At 51.5% G+C, this 22893-nt stretch overlaps 1 protein-coding gene across 1 annotated transcript; it reads right to left on the bottom strand.

Annotated features, from left to right (window-relative positions):
* Positions 1-1802: 1802 nt before the first annotated feature.
* Positions 1803-5429, bottom strand: LOC100898178 (uncharacterized). Its single transcript, XM_003743486.1, has 3 exons — positions 5342-5429; positions 2809-3037; positions 1803-2319 (listed from the first exon to the last, which is right to left on the bottom strand). Exons 2-3 carry the CDS (start codon positions 3015-3017, stop codon positions 1803-1805), a joined length of 726 nt encoding a protein of 241 aa, XP_003743534.1. The 5' UTR covers positions 3018-3037; positions 5342-5429.
* Positions 5430-22893: the final 17464 nt, after the last annotated feature.

Raw genomic sequence — 22893 nt, 5'->3', positions numbered from 1 at the left:
ATCACCATATACACTTTGATGAATAGAATGCTTCCTGTAGGAATTCTTCTCTCATTTGAGTGACAGATGGGCGACAAACGCGTTTCCTCAAATCTTCGCGGAGTCTCGCGAAGTCCCGGTCGAGGCGCAACACTCTGGCATTCTCCGAGCTCTCCCAATTCTAGTTTTCTGGACTTCGGAAGCTTGATGGATAAATGTGAATAGATCGTGCCTATTCTAGACTTGGAGAATATCTGCTAGAGCGAAGCGTCAACTCCCGAGTTGATTTCCCAATCCCATGTGCGCTTTGAGATCTTCTGTCCAGAGGTCCAGAGGATTGCGAAGTATATAGGTCAACGCTCTCATGAGAATATGCCTGCGATGGGGTAGACGGCCAAGTGGCACCTGAAAGACCAGACGAGGTTGCCTAGCGACCGGCTCAGGAAGAGCCAGACGATGCTCAGCAGGTCTGATGCTCCGGAAGGGCAGATCAACACTCGAGGAAAACATTTGGGATCGGGCGAACTCATTTCCTTCCTGCAGAATCTCCAGCACCCACGGGAGATCCGTCCGAATAGGGGCTGTTCCGAAAAGACTGAGTTTTTCGCTCCCGAGGATTATTGATGGCACGAAGTCCCTCGAGAGGCGTGGATTATCATCGCTCATTTGCGTGCCCTAAATATTTGCGGGAATAGCGTCCTGGAATGTATTAAATTGGGAAGCATCCTCTGAAACGGGTCCCTTTGCAGTGATCGAGATTTACATACATATTTGGTTGTCCAGGAAAAAATCGGTCAGCCCATGCGTTTTCCACTCAGAGGTCCGGCGATCACTGAAATTGTTCCGAGGCTAAAGCATGACAACGCCAGTCCTGATTCACTTTGCGTCGTATTGTCACTTAGGGAAATTCGGCTATGCGTCATAGTCTAAAGGTTTGCGGACATGGCTCACATCGGTGCTCTGATGGCAATTATTCGCGACCGACGATTGCGTCGCATGTGGGTCGATGTACACATTTCGAGGGCATTCCTCTGAGCTCTCCCAGGCTTTACGGAGCGCCGGTTCCACCGTTTCATCGAATTTCGCGGGGGATCGAGAAGGATGGTACTTCCTGAGAGGAACCGACCGCGGTAGATCCGAAAACGTCTCCGGCCTATCGATATCAGGCCTTCCGAAGCCTCGAACCCTAAATCAATTTCTCGACCCTTCGAGTCGAACTCGTCAGCATAAGCGAATTATTGCAGTATACCCGTAGAAAAATTCAGCATTGCTCTTCGCTCCAAATGAGACATTGTCGTATTTATTCTCTGGATACAGCTGTGGGAATGTTACAGTTTGTTCGAGACATGTGATTCGAAGCCGTCCCCATCGTCTCCTTTTCGTAATGTTCGTGTCCCAAATCAACATCATTATCATAATAACTCTTTTCACGTGCATAATATCAGACACATGGTAACAGTTATGTACAAGGTAGTATATGGTAACAAAATACTTCGAGAATCCCGCTCGAACGAAGCACCTGAGCATACAGAAGAATATCTGAGGGAACCCGCTCGGCGTGGCCTTCCTCAAATCGGAAGTTCCGATCTTCTCAGATGAGAGGGGGCCTTCTGGATTGCAGTGGATGCGTCGTAGCGACTTCGTTCGCAATTAAGGTCCTCGTGATTGCCTCCGTCCCGTCTTCTGCCGTGGATGCGTTTCGTTTCTCCGCATCGTTGAACATTGTCGCCTCGAAACCGAGCCGACTTGTTTTGCGAGCATATCGGTGCGCAATAAAGTATCGTGCGATGCAGCTGCGTCAAAGTACCCTCTCTGGCGTGAGATCACCGCATCCAGAGGCTCAGAAACGTCGAGAACAGAATCAGAGCCAGAGCCGATTGCGTCTTAAGAGATGAATTTCCGAAGCACTTGGTTCCAATCAAGCTATTCTCTCGAAGGCACCAATATTCTCCCTGACAATCACAGGTGAAATAACCGTTCGAGACGGCGTAAAGAATGCGGGCGCTGGCGGCACATTGCTCGTTGCAGGGTTCCGCGGTCCTCTCGATCGCTCCACGACACGACGTCCCGTAATAAGTGTAGGCTAGATAACAGAGCTCGTTCTCCTTGCAGCGAGTCCGAACGTCCGCGCAGCTCGAAGCGCGAGCCGAATGATTGTTGAACTCGTATTCTGTGAAGTTGATTTTGTCGTTCCAGCATTCAGACAGACGGTCTTTGCCGATAATACAGTTCGAATCGTCGGGTTCACATTTACAAGTGACTAATTTGTAGCCTTCGACCATCGACGACAATGTTATGAGGTCTAAGCGACATCGATCGAGACAGAGACCTTGGGGAGTTCTGAAAGGAGGAAAGCAGAATGAGCCTCGACGTCTATCGATAAATGACCGCTTATTGTCACCTGTTAGACACCCAGGGGATGTCGGACGTGTAATTTCCTATCGGATCGGCGCGTGCAAACGGAACTTGCGTCCCTTTCGGAGAGGTCACGATCGTAGGGATGGATTCATCGAGGAAAGAGAGGGCAGCCCTCGGAATGTGAATCATTTGGAAAACCGAGATAGGCGGGCGGAGTTCGCAGTTCCGTGCTAGGAATCTCCTAGGTTGAGAGCCACTGCGGGGGGCATCGAAGTCGAGAGAGAAATTTCTGTTTTATTGAATGGACTTGATAATTTCGAAAATACATTGGTCTCCAGAGATCCGAGTGCTGTTCCGGGCGGTCGTCGTTATTCTCAAAGGAGCTCATTCCAAGACGTGAAAGGAGCTCGAACCCTAGATTAAAGCGAAGCGGTTTCGATAGGAGCGCGCAAGAAAACTGAATACACTCACTTTCCACGAAGCTCTTGAGCACATCCCAGTGTGTATGTGTGATATAGGATTCCGCATTTCTCGGTTCGACTCGTGCACGTGTGGGTCGCATTCGCGCAATCGACGACGCTCAGTTCGGGGACTGATGCCGTGACTGGGGAGGCCAAGAAGATTAAGACCAGGATGCGAAAGTTGGAGAGCAGCTCGCATGGCAACTCCCTCCGTCTCATCCCGAACGCTTCTCGACAGCCTGGAATAGGAATGAACCGAAATTAGTTGAGGAAACCCTCGGTAAAGTCCAGAAACCAACTTCACTGAACCGAGTCCACGTCGGCTCGCTTTCTGTTACGGTGACTTCTTTCTCTGACTCCTGCGATCGATTCGAGATGATAGCAGGTCGGTGTGCACCGTGGTCGGAATCGTGAGATACTTCTGGGGCACTGGTCCTGAGCATTTGGATGCCTGCGGCTCCTTGAACCTCCTTATCCAAGTTTGATAATGCGGGGAACTCGGGATTCACGCCTCTCCTAGGAAACCCGCAAGAACTTGCCGAGGCTCTTCGGACACCCTCCTTGGGCTTCCCGAAAGCGCCACGCTCCGACAGAAATTTCTTATTCATATCTTTCCAATGTATGAATCTGAGAAGGGGTCCGGTCGAACGCCCTCGGATATAATTTTGTATTTCGGAATATCTTCGGTCCGGAAGACTGAACATGCTTTTCAGCCTCTCCGGGGTGCCAGGATGATCCGGATCTGTCAGGAGGTTTTCCCAGTGTCAGAGATGCTCGTCCACATGGCAATCAGATGTTACAGCCGTAACATCTCGCGTGACAATTTTTTCCGGTCAGTGCAAAAGTCCGGAACTGACATAGCGAGCTCGGGGAAAAGATGGCCGGTGAGTTCGGAGCTTTGCGGAGACGTGTCCTACATTTTATACGATCTCTATCAGAGAGGACAACACGCATCAAAACGAACCGGGCGGACGGACGAATGGACTTTTCTACCCCACAACGAGCGTGAACACAGCTCGACTCACAAAACTCGGACAAAGCGCGGTTTCTCCAAGGCTCCGCGGGGTTCCCATTTTATTGCCCGCTCCCTTTGCTGGGGAGGGGCGGAACACTACTATGCACACCTGAGTTCCCGTTCTCCGGTTTTCCGTCGCTTTCGTGGGAACATACTCCGACCGAGCTCCTCGGAAGTCGATATTTTTGTCCGCATGCCTACTCCGCGAGAAGTTTCAAGCCGAGCCGCGACTGTATGTAGACTAGCTTGGTGGATCGAGAAGACTGAAATTCCTTCGATCATGGCAGACTTCCCGGGGCTTACCGGAGAATCAAAATATTTGAGGAATGAAAGAAGCAGTGCGGTGATATGCCGAAATCCAAGCGGAACATTCAACTCGCTTCAGGCAATGCGATTCACCTGCCACTGTCAGAGCATTTTTGAGACAATATTCCGTCCCTTATCGCGCCAACCAGACCTCGGCTCATGATCTGTAGCCGAGGAGCCGATCATTGCTGACAGTGTCTGAGCTGCCTGATGGGTATCCCCACCCCCTACCCCTTCGGGAGACACCACCTAGGGATCTCAGAGCATTCGAAATAGGGCGTCATCCGGACTATTCAATAATCCCATCTGTTGCTCCCACCCAGCTCGCGTTCGGATCTCGAAATTCAGGAGTCTCGATGCGCCAGCTCTGGGGAAGGCCCGCGTCAGAAAACGTTCCGCGCAGCACAGAACACTCTTCGATATGGGCCGCTGGTCCCAGATGAGCATCTCGCCTAAGTTAAGCGTCTAGCTGGACTCATCCTTGTGCGGAGAGAATAAATGCTGCGGTAAGCTTCCCATTTGGCCGAAGATTGCGTACCAGTAGAATCATGCTGACTCGCTTTTATCGGATGCGAGTGCTCGTCCATTAAACACTTTCCATTATCCTCTTCTGAGAAGTTTCTTCTGGGACGAACCGCTGCGGAAACCGCTCCCGGCTATGCTGTGCTCCGCTCACTGTGTCCCGCATGTGCTCTCCCGAACGTTGAGCATAACGACAGCTGGTCCGCTTACGGCTCATGATATTGCTCGGCATCTGATCTGATTGTACATAAGTATCGATCCTTCTCTTCCCGACTCTCCGTGTCCCAATGCAACCCTTCAAGGCTGGCAATTGCGCGGAATGGAGGAAACCGCTCCGATGTCACGTTCTTCCCAAAAAGATTCCCGTGTTTCTCTCCTCCGGGAGACTGACCTCTGCTAAGAGAAACTCCGACCAAGAAACGCCCACGGAGCAACAGTCCAGCTCATATTCCATCCCGAAAGGAGAACTAGATCGAGCAGTGACCCGTGGGAGTTTCAAGGAAGACTACGCCGATCTCCCGATGCGCAGCGTGCGTCTTGTCAGCGAACCTACATAAACCTAAGCGGGAGAAAACCGTGGCCGAGCCCCGGAGAGTTTCCATGTGTCACCTGGACCGGGGAATTGTTCAACGAGCTAACGCACTCGATACTTCTCCATCGTTTCGGGACGGGCTCACGGGTACTTTCGGGAAATGCTCACCACCTTGATCAGCAACACGAGTGCACGGCGAGCCCTCCAGTCTGCCACTTTTCTGACGGAGAGCACTCTGCCGAGAAATTGAACCGCAACATGTGTATCGGAAATTCACGAAGCCACCTGAAGTTGACTACTGTCTCCAGAAGCATTGGTCTTGTCCACGGTGGCAACGCAGCGGCATCGGCTAGAGCGATAGAGTTTGTGCTCGCAGTGGAGAGCTCCCATCCACAGGTGTCTCCGAGGTCAGCCTCCGCGCGATACGCGGCCAGTCACACAGGCGGTGCTCCACATAAATTCCCACCGCAGAACAGCGATCTCAACGAGCTCCATCGAATTGGGAGATCCTTCGCAAACGAGCAATGAAGCTTTTTGATTCAAATGAGTGAGGGATAGAGAGAGGGAGAAGGAAAACGGCGGAATGTCGATAGGCGTTTCTCCAGCACGTTCCCCGGCGGCGTTGTCAGTAATCTTCTGCTTCCGCCAGACCCCGCCGAGCTCGCGTATTCCCGTCCTGATCCTTTCGTTCCGAGCTTACCCCAACTGTATGAATCGACCCGAGCACAGCGGATCATCCCGTTTCCTCATACACTGAGGCATTCCGATATCGGTGCTGAGGGCTGTATGCGGATGCTGGAGGAGGCTACTCGAGAATTTTCCGCCGACCCAGAGCGGGGGATATTATATTAATCCGTTCATCAAACGATCCGTCAGCTCCATACGACCGCATGGGGTGAATTCCGCAGCCGCTGCATCGATATTTCGCCGAAGGGAGCTCCGGAGCTGGCTCTCTCAGTGAGTATCCGTCAAAATCAAAGGTTCGAAAATAGTTGAGATGGCATCGCTCCGATCTGTACGCCACGGACGTTCTCGGAGCGTTCGACAAATTCGAGAGACCCGACGGAGCATGAGGGAGAATGCACGAAGCCTCTCCGAGTTTCTCGCCAAGCGAGCTGTCACGACTGGAATTTTTCTCTCCCAAACCTCCGTGAAGCGGAACGCGGGGAGAGATTCAGTCAGCAACCTTCTGAAGTAGAAAATAAATAGAGAAAAAACCGAGGCGCGGATGCGAGAAGACGAATCCGTCTTCTTCTTGAAAAGGAGCTCATGATGTACAAAAAAAACCGAGTCATGTCCGGGGATTGTCGCAGATGCCCGTCAGGGGGCTCGTAGCGCTCTTAGAGGATTCTCACCCCCAGGAGGAGGAACTCTTCGTGCGACAAGATCGTTTCTCCGCCAGATTCCGGTCGAAGTGAGACGGCTCTGACAGCCAGGATCGGATCGAGGCGACCGTTATTAATTTTTACGACGTGAGGGAGCTTCACCCCACGAAGTCTTCGTCTGTTATGATACATGGAACAATCATATGGAAGAGGATTTCGATCCGGGCTCTTCGTCCTCCGCGGGATATGGCTCTCATGACGCCCACCGTCTCCCTACCGAAAATACATTCCTTCGGGGAGTTGCGCCAAATGCCGAAAGTTCTAGAGGTCCGTGGTGTTCCTCTTAGGGAGTCATTCCGCGTGGGTTACCAATCGAGTATCTGATCAGATCTCCACGGTCATATTTCACGGAACTTCTATCAGCAGCAACGGTGGATGACGGAAACAGGGCTTTCCGCTGATTCTGCTCTCGTTGTCCCCACGGAGCAGATCTTCGACTGAACTTCTGCTCAGGTGAGCAAACACGGCGTCTACTATCAGCTTCCGGGGCATCTGAAGAAACTTTGGGTTCCTGGGCCACAAATCGGGAACGAACCCAGAATGGAACTGAGCTCAGATGGATCATTGCCGGGAAGTCCCTTAATTGTCGACGACGAAGCTCCCGCTCTCGCTCCGGCAGAGATCTCTCGAGAAGCGCATCGCACGTTTTGCAGAGAGAGCGCTAGACACGCTCATCACTCAACACACAGTCACCCTGCATGGGTGACCTGCGTCAACCTTCCGCGGTAGTTTCACGCGGATCAGCATGTATTAAGAGAATAGCGACTTATTGTTGGTCGGCTCGTTGAAGGACGGCCAGAGATTCCCTCGGGCCCAACCGCTTCTGATGGCTCGGGTCCGGATTCTCCCGACTTGTCGCACAGTCCACTGTAAGCCACTCAATTCGATGCCCGGTGTATGTCGTATTATCTGCGTCCGGATGAAGATGGAACTGTCATGTCTCGACGCAATGCTACTTTCGACGTGAGTCTGGCTGCGGGAGATGATGGAGCGACGGCATGGTGTGCTCACTAAAGTCCCAGAAAAATGGAGTCGATCCTTACATTTTCATAGATACCAGAGGGAAGTCTGAACCCCTGTCTGATTAACGCGCCCGGAGGCGAATTATTACAGAGAATGCAGGAGGAATGGGGACGAAAATCAATATCTCCTCAGGAAATTCCCTGTTATAATTATGTGCTTCCGAGGGAAACCATCAAGGGATTCCGCTGCATTTCTCGCATGCGCCGAGAGCGACGCTTCCACCAGGATTAATTACCGTGCAGCATCTGTTCTGATATTAGCACTGGTCAGCGCTAGATTCCATCGAGTGGGGACCTCTCGGCAGATCGGCCGTTTTCCCAGAGGGATCTCCGTTCAAATGGCCGTAAGCGTTTTCTCCCGGTAATCCTCCGGATACCAGATAAGGGAGGACGCTTTCCTGGAGCTTCCCGTATCAATCAGGGATCGGGCACTCTCCCGCCTTCTCGCCGCCATGTTAGGAATTAATGAGCACTTCCAACTTTTCCTCGCCTGTTTGATCAACCGGCCTAACCGGTTGAACGCTGCCATGAATGCGATGATATGGTACGAGGATTCGTATCAGTGAATGGGAGCCATCGGGTATCGAAATGGCCTTCAAGCTGCACAGGCGAGGTAGCGAAGGAATCGCTTATGAGCAACGGAGTTTGTCCCCAATTATCCTCTTGGCTTCATCGGGATCCTGATATTCCGTCAAAAGTGAGCAGCCGGTCATCGTCGGAACTTCATTCGACAGAAAATGCAGCTTTTCTCTGTGGCTTTCTTCCTCCCGTCGCAATGGGCCGAACATTGCGATGTTGGAAAGTGGGAATCCTTGGCTCATTCGTCCACAACGAGGGAAATCAGCTTGAGTTTAAATGTCTCTCGAGTGCCGACACGGATGGATCAGCTCACGAAACCTTCGAGACATGCTGCGAAGCATTCTCAAAGATTTTCCCATCGAAACTCGTGTCTCGGTGGAGTTGTATCTTACGAACATGGTGAGTGCCTGCGTTGTCGGAGGTTCCGTCATGCCCAGTTGGAAGTAACTCTCTAATTATGAACGACCTTCACTTTCTGAATCGGTGAGTTCTGCTCTAACCCGACGTCGGAGCGTCCTTCCTAGTCGCCGACTCTTCATCGAGGAAAAAATTTGCCGAGGTGAAGAGAAAGACGATTTTTCCTCATGGACAAGCTTTTCCGATCTGGCTCCCAGGCATCGAATGTTATCCTCTCCACCAGAACTTCGCGTTGAGCGGGCGCTCTGCGCATGTTCTTGCAGCGGCTCGTTTTCGATATATGTATTTCTGGTGACCGTCCACGATGGGATATGATCTCGCTGTTCAAATGTTAGCTTTGTCCGTCGAGGGTGAGAGAGTGCCGTGTGAGTGTACTGTCCATCAATCACTGGCCTGTCACAGGCCCATTAAGGTACTCCCTAGACTCTTTGAACTTCCAACGGATAAGCACCTCCTTACGTCTCAGCCTTGAAGGGAACCGGACTGTTTTTCAGCAAAAAGCGCGCAGATTGCCTGAATCGACACTGATTTACTGCTATCCCTCAAGTTCAGTCAGAGCGCGGACACTTCGGGGTGCGCATCACTGGAGTAAGAAGCTTTCGGCTCCGATTGACCCCGCCCCCAAAATCCAATCACGATCGCGCAAAGATAAAAGTTCCCGGCGGCGGCCGCAGCTCTCGTGGAATTCAAGATGGTGGCACGAGCGCTGGAAGCTCCGGGCTTCCACGAGTCGAGATCGGGGAAGCATCGAATTTCCCGACGCTGAATCGGGCTCGCCCTGGCTCATCGAACTCCCCGCGAGCCCCATGCGGAAGACTTCCAGAATTCCCGCTGACGCCACGTCTACTACGACGTGTCGCCGTAACCCCAATTCGCGGCGGGGATCTCTCGGTGCGCTATTATGGAATTTTATTGAACAGCCATGCGGGAAATCAAAAAATGACTCAATAGCTGATTCGAGGGCAAGTCTGCGGGGTCAATTCTTCGCCAGTGAAGAGCTTTCGAGCAAGCCTTTCTAAAAAGTGCCGGGATTAATTTTTTCGCAGCGAGATCGAGGTCAGTGGTCTGGAACTTTCATTCGTTCTTGGTCTACATGCCTCGCCCGCACCCACCGAGCAGCTCACGAATGCACTTACAACACGCCAGGAGCCGTCGAGTCTGGTCTACAGAGCGAACTGGTAGACGATCCGTCGAGGAGCCAAATATGTACTCGCAGGAGGCTGTCAGCAACAGAAATTAAACAATAATAGGGAAAAAATCATCTCACAGATGTAATAATTCCTTCCAGCGCAGGCTGGCTCGGCTCTCCACGACCTGAATGCGGGTGGAATCCGAGATCCGACACAGTCTCGCCGCATCTCGGGAACGATGCATCACGTGGTGGCCCATGGACCGCGACGCACGCCGTAGACGGAGTGCCACTGGAGCGCTCAGTTTCAATTACGCGGGAAATAATTACGGAGGGAAAACGACGGAATCATGCATCCCTGCGGAAAGCCGAATCTGCGCTGATTAATTGAGCTCATGAGGCGATGATGGCGGTCTCTCGGAAAAATGGAGCTCGTTCAGGGTGGCGGGCCGACCCGTCATCGATAGGCGCCCGTCTCGCGTGTGGTCTGAAAAATCAGTCTCGCGTACTGCTCGGAGAGGAGAACGCGCGATCCGTATCTGAGATGGTCACACATAAACTGGATCCCCTAGGGTCGGGCCACCTCAATGCGACAGCGTCAGGCACCATGCCTGACTGACGACGGGGCTCGAGGCGATACACTCGGCTTGTACTGGACGAGATAAACTTGATCCGGCTTATTTAAAACGCCCCGGTCCTGAATTCTAAATCGATGCTTCGTCAAAATCGTACGCAAGCTCCTTTCCGGGGAATTTTTTTTCCTATGGTACGATCCCGTGCAATGTTTTAGTACGTGCTTCAGTACGTAGAGGCGAGGGCCGAATTCTACGCACGGGACGAGCTGTGTCCAAATCGATCCTCTGCGAAAACTCAGCTCGAAAACGACTGCATCGATTTCAAAATGTGGTAACCTCTGATCGATGAAAATATTGGAGTCCGAGAAGGTCGACGCTCTGAATAGAAGAGCAAATCACAATCGGTGGCAGCGGGGCCGGATAATAGATACGGATTGAGAGCCGAGTTTCTCTCGCAGGAGAATCGCAGACTTTGGGCTGATCCGGGCACCGGCGTCCGACTCTGAGAGCTGTTGGTGAATCGGTGGGTTGCTTCGCCCCGATCGGGCCTCGAATCTTTCCGATGGAAAACTCGTCGCGTGAAACCTCTGACCTTGGAGGATTACGAGTCCGGCGCGAGCTTTTCTCGGCTTCTTCTTGGATTCCCTCCAGATTGCTGGGGAGCTCTAAGTCGGGAATCCCCACGAGGAACCGAGAAGCTCCTCCGTGGAGGGATCCCAAGCCAAAGATGCCCTCCCATCGGGAGGGAGAGCAGATTTCCGAAACAAGCATGCGGAGGAGAGAGGACGAGATGGGAGTCAGCACAGCTAGTCCGTCGAGAGTTGTGGCGAATTCGAACGAGGGTGAATACGCTATGCAAATTTATTTTCTTAGGAACGATTCGTTGATCGCGACAATTCGTCGAACCTACATGCCCGGCTCCGATTGCTGCGGCCACCCTCGCCCCCAAAGCAGCTTCCGGGTCGGAAATCGGCTTGTCCCTATTCGGTGTGCGATGAGTCAACGATCTGTCGCCGTTGGTCAACCGACTCGAATTCTAAAGGGGAGTTCAGAAGGGCGGTAAGTAATTCTGGGGACAGGGACCGCGCCAAATGGAGGCGAGGGTGATTCACCAACCTTCAGAAGCTTCCACCCATCGTTGATGTGGTCATCATGAGGTATGAGCGTCGTACCGGGGCAGGTTCCTTGTCCAGCCACTCTGAACGTAACGAGGTTTCATCAACCAGTTGTCCCTGGTAGAAATCCTCGAAACTCTTCGAAATTGTTCAGACGCCTGTCCCACCGGACGGATGCGGCCGTCTGAGCTTTCGGATTCCGCGGCTGAGCGGTTACGTGACGGGGAGCTCGAGATAAGAAGGATCTGAGCTCTCCATTCGAGACATGACCTCGAGTTACTCGAAGGGGAGAATCGCCGGAGCTCGACGCTCTCTGCGAATGTCGGTTTCAGAAGATCGACAATTCTCGGCGAGCTCAACAGGCCTTGTGAAGCGACATCTTGTGCGCGAATGACTCCGTTTTGGTTACGGGAAGGCATGAGGCGAAGAGCAAAGGTGAAATCTTCACGATATTCCGCAGCAGCTTCACCAGAGGAAAGTCGGCTTCCCGTTCTAGACGTTTGAGAATGACATCTGTCCGTCAATGATCTCCGTCGAAGTACTCATCATCGAGGGAATATCAGACGTTATTGACGTCCTTTTTTTCTGCGCTCGCCTCGGACGTGGTTTTCTTTCGGCCAAGAAGCTGCTGGGATCACCCATTTCTCATTCGCTTGGAAATAAAAAGATCAATCATCTGACCGAGTGACGCTCGTGTAAGGGAATGAGACCTTTTCAGTAATATCGTTGGTTTGAAACTATTCTCCCAACAATGGTAATATTCAAAGCCACTTATCCGAATCCGGCGAGTCGCTCGGAATTTTTGGAACGGAGTGGAACTCGTGATGCATAGCCCCTCCAGAATATATCGCTCGAAGAGTAATGAATTTTAAACCGCGGGCGAGATTCGGTAAAATTTTCATTGAGCCTATGGAAGGGGCTATTTTCATTTTATAGTCATAACCCCAACAGCGTCTTGAATGGTCACCGCTAAAGATCAAAAGGTGTCAAATCGTTCCCTTAATAGCCAATAAAATTTAAGTTTCTCGCCCTTCAACTATATCTCGGTTTTCGTGGCGGCAAGAGACGGAAATCACCGAAACTTGAACATAACGATTTTTTCTAGAAGATTTCGGATATCGAATCAAATTCAGGTATTTCCCCCGTCAATGACTCGAGAATCGTTTCTTCTCTGACTTTCTCGCGAAGAGGTAATGCGTAAGGCTGCTCTTACCTCGGAGCATGGCAGAGGACGCCAATGTGTGTGTCCGAACTATCCATATCCTAGTTTCATGTTAGTCGAAGTTCGTTTCAAAAAGTTGCAGCGCATAATCGTCAAAATATCGGAGTACCACTGTGAAGAACGAAGAACTACACAGTTGCATTAATTCCATCAGTGCAGCTGCAGACCACGTCCGTGCCACCTGGGAAGGAGTTCACAATAGCACTAGCGCGAAGGTATTTCCTCCAATGAATCCGGGGAAGTAGCTGCAGAGCAATAAGATGGAGGAGCGCCTTCACAACGATAGATGACACTCTCACGACACTGATCCGTTGTCACAAAAACAATCGTTTCGCCAATCCAGGTGGCTCTAAGTTATTTTTTTTTCGACGGTATGGTACTTATTCGGTTATTACGCGTTGCTTGAGGGTTATTTTTACATTTGGTTGTACTTGTTGGGCCTGGGATGTGCGGAAGCTACATCGCTTCTGGGGGCGATTTCACGCAACAATCCTCGTGCTGAGGAAAGAGCCGTCCTGCGGGGAAGGGCATCGAGAAAGAGTCATCTCTCCCCGTCGACCGAATCCAAAGCCGACTCGGCTGCAGCGCAGCGACCGACTACATGGAAAAGTGTCTCCTGAACCGTCCATCCGACCGCGCTGTATTCCGATGAAGAGGAGGGGAATGGACTAATTTCAAACATGGAGCTCGCAGAGTGTTGTGGGGAAGGGGGGCTGCGAGGGGAGGAAGAACCGTGTAAATCAAGCTGAACAATCGGGAGATGCAAAAATCCGGTACATGACGATTCGGCGCGGACGATTCCGAATCGATACGATTCCGAATCGTCTCGCGCCGAATCGTCCTGCTCCTCGATGGATCCAATTATTCTGTTTCCCTGAAACGGCTCAGTGATATCGTAACGTATCCACAGGAAAATCGTCCGCATCCCTACGGGCCCCCAGAGTGTGACCGCCCTGTCAGCGAAAAAAGTGGCATTCGTGGAGGAATCCCAAGAGGTTTCGTGAATGGCGCACAGAATGACGCTCGGAAGAGATTCCTGAGACTCGAGCTCGAGCCTCGGACGTGGATTACGATTTGCTCGTCGACGTCAGGGATTCAGTTGCCAGTCGTCGGAAAGAAAACGCATAGGTATCACGCGTGGACAAGGACAGCTTAATGAGAATCGGGAGCGACGGAGCTTGACGTTGGAAAGTGACTTTCATCGCGCTCTCAGCGTTGATGGTCTCGCCATCGTAGCGGAAGCAGTTTGCTCTTCACGTCACAACATCTGTCGGTCTCCGCCATTCCTGTGACTATCAGGAGAATTTCGAAAAGGCTCCGATCCGGGAACGCTCTGCTCATTGGCTACTCGTTCTGACTCCGGGACGCGTTGCAATTTCTCGACTTTGTTCCAAGCGGAGGAGTCCCAACTCGTTTCGGAACACGATCGAAGTCGTGTCGCCGCTTTGCTCGAGCACTCCCGTTTCCCCATTCTAGAGCTGCGGTGTGGGAAATTCAATATCCAGAATTTCTAAGCGAGCGGGGAAGCAGACGAAAGAAGGAGAGTAGTGCGTTGTCTGTATCGATAGGGCAGCGAAGAGACGATTTCCGCATGCTCTCGATGATCCGAAATGATTTGCGTACGGGAAACTTGGCGACTAATATTGTCCCGCTCAATGCATGCAGCCTTACGCCTGACTTCCCGACATGTGCATGCCTTGGATGCCCTGGGGCGCGCTGATATACTTTGCAGCACGCTCGACTTGATCGACTCCTTGTCGCTGAGACTTTCAGCCTCACAAAGCGGGGACTGTCCTCCGTACGCTTCGGATGTCGCCTCTTATACGAGGAATCTAAGTTTTCTGCGCTGAATATTGGCTCAACTATTGAACGCGTTCCAAGGACGGTCCCTATGCCGGTCGCTCGCGAAGCGAGTCGCCGCTCCCATCTCAGCATGGGCGACCAGAGCTTGGAATCCGGAAAGATAGAGGAGCAACCTGGATCCCACTGCGATTCGCGCTGTTAGTCGCGGAAGGGAGCGTACGGACTGGGGGGAACCGTAGCGCCAGTCGGAGTTTCTCGTTATTTGACTGAGAATTTTCGCGCGGGCAACCCGTGACATGCGGCTGGAGCAATCCATCAACGTCTCCCCTAGACCCTCTGGAGTGGGGGGAAAACCTTATTCGAGGTTTTCGCGAGCCTTCTATACTTTCCGTCTGCAATTCTCTCAATGCAGGCTGTCGTGAAAAAGACTTTGTCTGAGTTGCTCTAAGTCGAACTGACCCCAGGGCATATTTGTTCAGCCGAGAACATTCGAACAATTCAAGCGTCTTTTTTCGCGTGGCGTTCGCGGCTCAAATGGGAGGCCTTGTTGGCAGATGAGAAAGTTCCTCTCATAAATTCGCCTGGAAGTCCCTTTGGGTGGCATGAATGACAGTTGATGACGACAAAGGTGTCGGACCCATCCTGATAGATAGTAGGGGATCATGGAGGGATATGACGCCTTCTCATAAGGAATGACTCATTTCCTACTCGGCGTTCGGAGACCTGCACCTATAAGGGACACCTCTGGCTTCGGGCCACCTGCCTCCAGGGTATTCCAGAGGAGATAGGATTGATCGATCGATCGAGCTGAGCCGGACTCGAATCAGAAGCCAAATCACCTACAACGATCTTGAAAATACATTCCTCGCGACTCCACGACACCGTTGCCCATGTGCTTTTTGCTGTTTACACAGCCATCTCGATGCTCTTTCGAACGGCAGTCACCGGGGAACGAACTCGCGTCACGCACAGCTCCAGCATCTATCCGTTTCCATTGTGTGATATTCGAGCTCCTCCTTCAGATCGGATTCGTGATGCCGCTGTTACTGCGTCGACTCAACCCTCCGGGCAGAAGAGCTTCGAGGGAAGCGCGCCTTCTCCGAATGGGGGGCGAAGTAATTCTCGACCCTAATATTCATTCGGAAATAAGATACTCTTCTCGTCGATGATGGGAATGCGGAAAAATCATCAAAGAATGCGTAGGACGAAGAGAAACTGCGGAGTTTCTGAGCTAACAGAAAGCGGATTCGGATCTTAAGATGACGATCTCACCGCCGATCTTGCCGCCGCTCCCCGAGAGGCAATCCCTTCGGCTTACGCAAGGGCTCTGAGTAATTTCTCGGAAAGACTGCCAGAGATGATGTTCGACGCTCGAGAGTGCCTTGGACCAGGATTTTGGAGAAAATCAATTTTTGAGCTCCAAAACGGATCCGCGGTTTCCGACGGCTCTTCAAAATCTCTCTCACTCTGCGTGGAAATCCCCACCCCGCAGAACAGTGCGCTTACCGATTCCGTGTGGAGACTACACACGGCAAGACATGAGAAGGGAAAAACAAGCGGCAATCAATCCATCGATGATCGAAGCAGGCTGCAAAAATCGTGAGTTTCCAGGCGAGGCTGCCACATACGGCGGGACCTACCTCCGACATGTGATCTACCGGGTCGGATAAGCCGAATTGGGCGGATATAGTAAATTAATAAAATAAATAAATAGCGTCTGGGAGTAGGGATCGTTAATCATGTGGACGGGTGATAGGTGCATCGTCTTCAATGTGGATGTGCACTGCGTCGGAGTCTGCCCCAGGGCCTTGCCGCGCCAATCAAACCCCGAAGCTTGCTGGGAAACCCGAGCAGCTTCCGCAGAAATATACTTGACCAGGCAAGGTTCATGTGCGAAGTTTCATTGGAAGGTCGACCTCTGATTTCGGGTTTGTGAGGAGACCCCTATTCTCGATGTCAAAGCTCCGAGGACGGCTCGAACGGAGCATTGTACTCCGGATTCTCGATCAACTCCGCCAGGTGCGATTTAGGTATGCAGGTCGGAACATGAACGACGAGCTTCGAAGTTCGTCGACCCCCTCCCGAGCGTAAGGACGCGGCCTTGCAAATGTCGTAGGAAGCGAAATAACTGGAGAATCGCGTGGACGTTCTAGATCGGGACAATCTCAGGTCAGTGATACCCTCCTGGAGCCTCTGACTCCTTAAATCAATGTGGGGAGTTCGCGGCTCGCATAATCAGTCGTCCTCTACTCACGTGCCCATGCGCAGACAACGAGTCCAGAGCGGACCAGAGGCATCCGTGTATGTGGTAGGAAATCTCAGCTCCTCCGTTTGTGCCCACCGTGTCATTCATAACTGGCGCTTTCCCTCCTAACCTTAGAACAGCGGTGGCCAACTCGGAAAAGCAGCTGGACCCCTTACCGCCTTCGTAGGAGCTGGTGGACCCCCTATTTCCCATTTTGCTCCCATCCAATCGCCTCATGTGTGGAGTTCTCCGGACGGAGATTGAAGTGGAAGAGGGCCAATCAGAAGAACCCGAGCGCATTTTGAGATCTAGGCACTCGGAGCTCCTCCTGAAGCGTAGAAATCCAATGGATTCGCACACAGATACCGAGCTGTAGGGATACGAGTACAATCAGCAATCCTCTCCGCCGTAGAGGCTCACTCTGGTCGCGTCCCTAGCGGAATCCCGCCGTAAACCTCCGAAAATTTTGCTGTTGACCCCCGGAAATTTCGCTGTGGACCCCCGGCGGTCCATGCAACCCCACTTGACCGCCGCTGCCTTAGAATTCCCTTAGTTCGTCAACCTCTGCCCAAAAGGGTTCCCGGACTCGAATTGGGGATCGGAATTAGGGGGAACGACGGAGACTAAGGTTTATTCTGAGGAAGAATGCTCGCGAATGATGAGAGGCGCGCTGATACGTTCGATGGGACGACAGCCCCTAGACGGGGTCTGATCTCGAGTCCACTCCCTGTATTCATCCGTGTGCCATGGACTCTTCGGCACATTCGATTCAGTATTGGTGATAGGCGAATCGGGAAAAGAACTTTCCTCAGCGTATGAGGAAGCTGGGGGATGGTTTGGCTTCCCCCTGCGGTCAGGGGATAATTTCCGCCTCCCGCTCCGATTCTGCGAAGAGAATCCGCATCTGAATTGAGAGAGGAAGACAGAGAACGCATGCCTCTGGGGGAAACTATCTATGTTCCATCGTCTGAATCTCGCACCGGATCCGAATGACTCCTGATGTCTCGAAAGGAAATAGCTACATTACTTCTTCGGTGGGGTCCGCCGCGCTGTCTCGGATCGAACTCCGATTCCGAATCTTAGTATTCTCATGAGGGGGAGGAATCTCGATTTTGCGTCCCCTCTCCCAAAATCAGCGCGCGTGGCACGTGCCTTGCTTGCCCAAACCCACATGCGCCGCTGAATGCGAGGAACAAGGTAATCTCATTAGACTGGAAACTTCACACCAAATAGCTTCTCTCCAAAAACCCGAGGGCGATCTGCTCGTCAAATAGGATCATATACCGGACTGAATCGAAATTCGCCGGCCCCGTCGATATCACGGAGCATCGGAACGGCTTACGGTCAGAGCTGCTCCGGCAACCGTAATTCGATAGGAATGTATAGAGCGTCTTGTAAAAGTCAGGGTACGGAGCATGAACGTTTGCCGCGTCATTCGAGGTTCATTCGCACTCATTGAATTCGGATGAGCACACACAAACACCCATACCCGTTCCCATATGCGTAGAGCTTCGATCATCCCAGCCACGTCCTGTTGCGTCCGGGTAGTCCGGTTCTCGACCGAATCCACGGGATGTCATGAATGAATGATGAATGAATGATGAATTTTCATTTTCATGTTTTCAATGTCGCTTGGTCGGAGAATCGCTTGCTGGATGGCCTTATGGACTAACTTACAGAGTACTGTTCATTTGGTAGAAATGTCATCTTCTCGTAATTCCGGCTCGATTCGCTCTCGAGACTAGGGACGCGAGGCGAGAGCGGTTCCGGTGCGAAGCGGTCCATGATGAATTTGTACCATTCGTTCCCAAGATCGACGGGAGAGCTTCAGAACAAGTCTGCTCAAAATTTCTTGTAAAGGGTCCTGAGCTGAGATCGGTCCTCGATTGAATATCCCGTTTCGCAGCTATACAGAACTGAGAGGATTCGGGTTTCTGTCTCTCTGCGTGAGAATGAATTTTGTAGACTGCGTTCAGCCTGGACTAATGGATCCTCGATCAGGATGCCAGAAATTCGGAACAATCCTAAAATCCCGCTTGTCGGACCTGACTGCCACGGGGAGTGACTCTCAGGATTGCCCTCAGTCCAATGCTGATGTTGAATGCTTATTCTCCCCCGACGAAAGAGAGGGATCGCTGTCCTTCATATTGCGGAGCTCAATCTGGAGAGATGCCTCGTCATACAATCAAAGGCGAGTCGCTTGTACGAGGAGGAATGAATCGACTCGTTATCTGCAAACGTCCAACGAGAACAAGAGTTCCCCTGTGGGTGCGCTCCCGAGTGGGCTGCGCCGGAATGTCCGCCGGACCCGTGTCAGTTTTTCGCCGGAGGTCAAATTGTGTCAAACGTGCGGTCAAATTGAAGCTCCTCAGACGCGGCGAGATGATATCAATCTCCAGCAGAAACTCCTAAGGCATCATGATTATTCTGGGACAGTGAAAACAATCATTCGATTCCCGGGGCGAGACGTCAGGAGGATTATATCGAGAGAAGCACCGCTGCATCCACAGCGGCTGGGGCATAGCTCGGAGGCGTGACATGACTGCCATTTCAGTCTTATGAATGACGCACCGTAATGAACCGATCAGGGTTCATGAGCAGACCCAGGCGTCGCCGTGCTCTATCAGTCTTGGCGTAACACCGTCCGCAGGTGAGTTAGTGCCGGCATTGAAGATACCGATAGCAGACACATTGCTGTACTGCTGCGGAAGTTTCAGCCCCACCAGATGTTCGTAGAATATTCCTAACGGCTTTTCGACGCGACCGCGACCCTGCTGTAGACTTCGGCTGCCCAAGGTATGGTACACCCGGGAACGACGCACATATTGTTTGGGAATCATTCAGGAAGAAATGGGAGTCTCATGGAAGAAGTCACCGAGTCGCTCATCGACGTCCCCCCCATGAAATTCGCCTATAGAATCAGACTTTTCCCTGACATAGCACAGGGAGTCACCCGAGGGACGAGGGCGACCCGGAACGGGTGGGATGACGATGTGTGAACGCAATACGTATCGCTCCTGAATTGAAAGGAATCATAGCGCATGTGAAAGATCAAGATGATTCAATCGACCATCTTCTGTGAACCCTCTGATTTAAACATGGAAGCTCTCCCAATGTGATGGGGTCTGACGGAACCTCATGGGGAGGGTCGGAAACATTGAATGAGCTCCTCGCTCTCGATTTCCGCAGGGCCCAATCAAAAATTATCCCCAAGGGAACGCAGATTTTAGAAGGATGATATGAATCGACTTAGATTAGAAGAATTGTCTTCAGAGCCTATTGATGCAGGTAGTCGAAGACTCCTGGGCGGAAAAGAGGGTTCTCCAGGCGTTTCTTGCTCAGTGAAAAAGTTGGCGAGTCGAAATCACTTCGGGAGGGAGCTCATTGCAAATCGCTGCCGTCTCTTACAAGGGGAGTGCCGAACATGTAACACGCCGATCGGGCTGGAACTTTGGTCATAGAATCCCCACCCCGAGAGAAGTTTAACCCTAGGATATTATCTGCGTATGGCCACTTTAAGGGTGTTTAAAAATTTTTCGAAAATCCGCCCTTAAGCATTGACTCTATGGGAATAATGGAAAATACTATGAACAATGGACGAATATCGGATCTGCCCGAGATATCCGAAGACATAATATGTTTTTGGATCGCCGGATTCAAATTTGGCGCGTCTTCATGAGTGGTATCGACTCCCAACTCCTTCGAAACAGCCAAATAATTAGAGCCAAATTTCTACATAAACGGAATGGAGCAATTTATTCTGACGAATTCAGCATACGTGGTAGTCCACGAAGAAGCACTTCACACATAGATTCTGCTTGCAATGTATGCATTTTATGAACGGAATACAAAAATCTGTTTGTAACTTGCACCAAGTCTGGGAAGTTGGACAGGGGACTGATGAAGATCTGGTGTCAGGAAATTCTAAAGGAAGTTCTGGATTGCACCCAAGTGGATCGATGTGTGCTTTATCTCGATTCCTGGGGCGGACAGCGAGATCAGAGCTTGCTCCAACTGGACGACGAAGAAATCTGCCTTAAGACACTACCGCCGGGGTCAACACCGTTGATTCAGCCGCTGGACGTTTACTGCTTCCAACTGTGGAAGAATTTCGCGAAGCGAATGACTCGAGCATGTGGCTTGATCGGATGCCGCATCGACCGCCGCGATGATGTCCTTCGACTCCAATCACTCATCTATAATCATTTTCAGCACCCTGATTTCCGAAGTATGTGGCTGTACGGCTGGAACAAGTCCGGCTTCGATGTGCCGGAGATACCCTTCCTGAGTATCGTCGAGATGTTGTTCTCGGTCATCGAAATTTGTTCCGGTGATTCATGTCGCGGAATTCCGTTCATCATATGCATACATTGCAAGCAGAATCTATGTGTGAAGTGCTTCTTCGTGGACTACCACGTACACTGAATCCGTCAGAATAAATTGCTCCATTCCGTTCATGTAGAAATTTGGCTCTAATTATTTGGCTGTTTCGAAGGAATTGGGAGTCGATACCACTCATGAAGATGCGCCAAATTTGAATCCGGCGATCCAAAAACATACTATGTTTTCGGTTATCTCGGGCAGATCCAATATTCGTCCATTGTTCATAGTATTTTCCATTATTCCCATAGAGTCAATGCTTAAGGGCGGATTTTCGAATTTTTTCAAACACCCTTAAAGTGGCCATACGCAGATAATATCCTAGGGTTAAACTTCTCTCGGGGTGGGGATTCTATGACCTAAGTTTCAGCCCGATCGGCGTGTTACATGTTCGGCACTCCCCTTGTTAGATGGTGGTCGAATGGGAAGTTTCCGCGGAAACGCTCGATTTGCGGCACGCGGAATGTCAAGATTAGTCGAGGCAAGACGGGCAAACAGGAGCAGAGAGTCTAAGCACCTAGCCCGATGATGGATCAAGGGCTTTTAAGAGCAGGAGTAGATAGGACGTGTGAGCGGGTGATGGCTTGAAATCTCAATCGACATTCACTCTCCGTTTTCCTTCAACGAGTTTCTCGATCGTGAGGTTATGCGGCATTCCTCAACCCTTGTCATTTCCGCTAGCAGGGATATCAAATATCAAATCGACCCGGAATTAATCCTCCCGGAGAGTAACGGACTAGCGATGGGGAGAGGAACCCCAAGTGAAGAATCGTTGCGGCTCGAGGAGATGAAGATGAAAAGTTCAGCGAAATTGAAGTGATTACCAAGGAGCACGTCTCGGAAATCCACAAGAGATGATCTGCAGAGGGGATCTCAAGCTATTCGGAAAAGACTAGGCGAGTAAGACTACTATCGTTGCGCGTCTAGATCGATTACGCGCCGGAAGAATCTGGCCCAGAAAACTCGGCATAGGGACCATTCAGGACCGCCCGATTGTCTTTTCCTGAACAGGCCCCCTCCATCAGGGAGGCACCCCGGTGAGGATTATGCAAAATCCTGACCTACACCTGTCCGAGATGGCAGTCTCAGTAAATTCTGAAAGCTCCCTTCGGAAGTCCTGCGATTCACCTTTGATATCTAATCCCGCGAAGGAAGAGGGGAGGGGGAGTAGGAATCTTTAAGGTACCCAGCTTTATTAAGGAATGAGATCCACGGAACAAGTTATGGCGAAAGCGCGGTTTGTTTTCCGATGCGCAGTGAATAGTCACATGGCTTGTGAGCTATTAATAAGCCCTTGTCTTGCGCCCTTCTATCCGCGAGGATAGCCAACATATCGGAGCCCACCGGTCTTTCGAGCTGCTCAGGCCTCCGCCCGGATGGCCAAACACTCTCGCCTTGGAGGGCAGGTAAGGCTCTCGTCTGGGATGCCACGGTGTGGGACACTCTCGCTCCCTCTCATAGGCCCTTGCGGTCCGCTCGGGAGGTGCGATTGCAAGGCTCGCGGAGAGGAAAAAGCTGGACAAGTATCAGGTTCTTGAGAGCCGCTTCATTGTGCAACCAGTTGCGATTGAGACTCTCGGAGTTTTCGGTGAGGGCACAGAGGCCTTCCTCCGAGATCTGGGTGCTCGTATCGAGTCCGAGTCGGGCGATAAGAGGGCCACGGAGTTCCTCCTTCAGCGCTTGTCGATAGAGGTTCAGAGAGGGAACGCCGCTGCTGTTCACGGCTCAATGCCTTCGGGTGACGGGTTGCCCGGAGTAGGGTGATCATACCTTATTTACTACGTTAGAAAGATCAAGAATAAAAATATACATGGCTTGTGTAGTCATGTATATATATAGGTAGCTTGA

This window comes from Galendromus occidentalis, unplaced genomic scaffold (genome assembly GCF_000255335.2).
Source record: "Galendromus occidentalis unplaced genomic scaffold, Mocc_1.1 scf7180000077446, whole genome shotgun sequence".
Lineage (NCBI taxonomy): Eukaryota > Metazoa > Arthropoda > Arachnida > Mesostigmata > Phytoseiidae > Galendromus > Galendromus occidentalis.
Note: the sequence above shows the minus strand (reverse complement) of the source record. Positions and strands in the feature narration are given on the sequence as shown.

Coding starts and splice junctions, on each gene's coding strand:
- LOC100898178 (XM_003743486.1), bottom strand. CDS start 3,017: ATGAGACGGAGGGAGTTGCCATGCGAGCTGCTCTCCAACTTTCGCATC. Junction 2,320..2,808: donor GCTCAAGAGCTTCGTGGAAA/GTGAGTGTATTC, acceptor TCCTCCTTTCAG/AACTCCCCAAGGTCTCTGTC.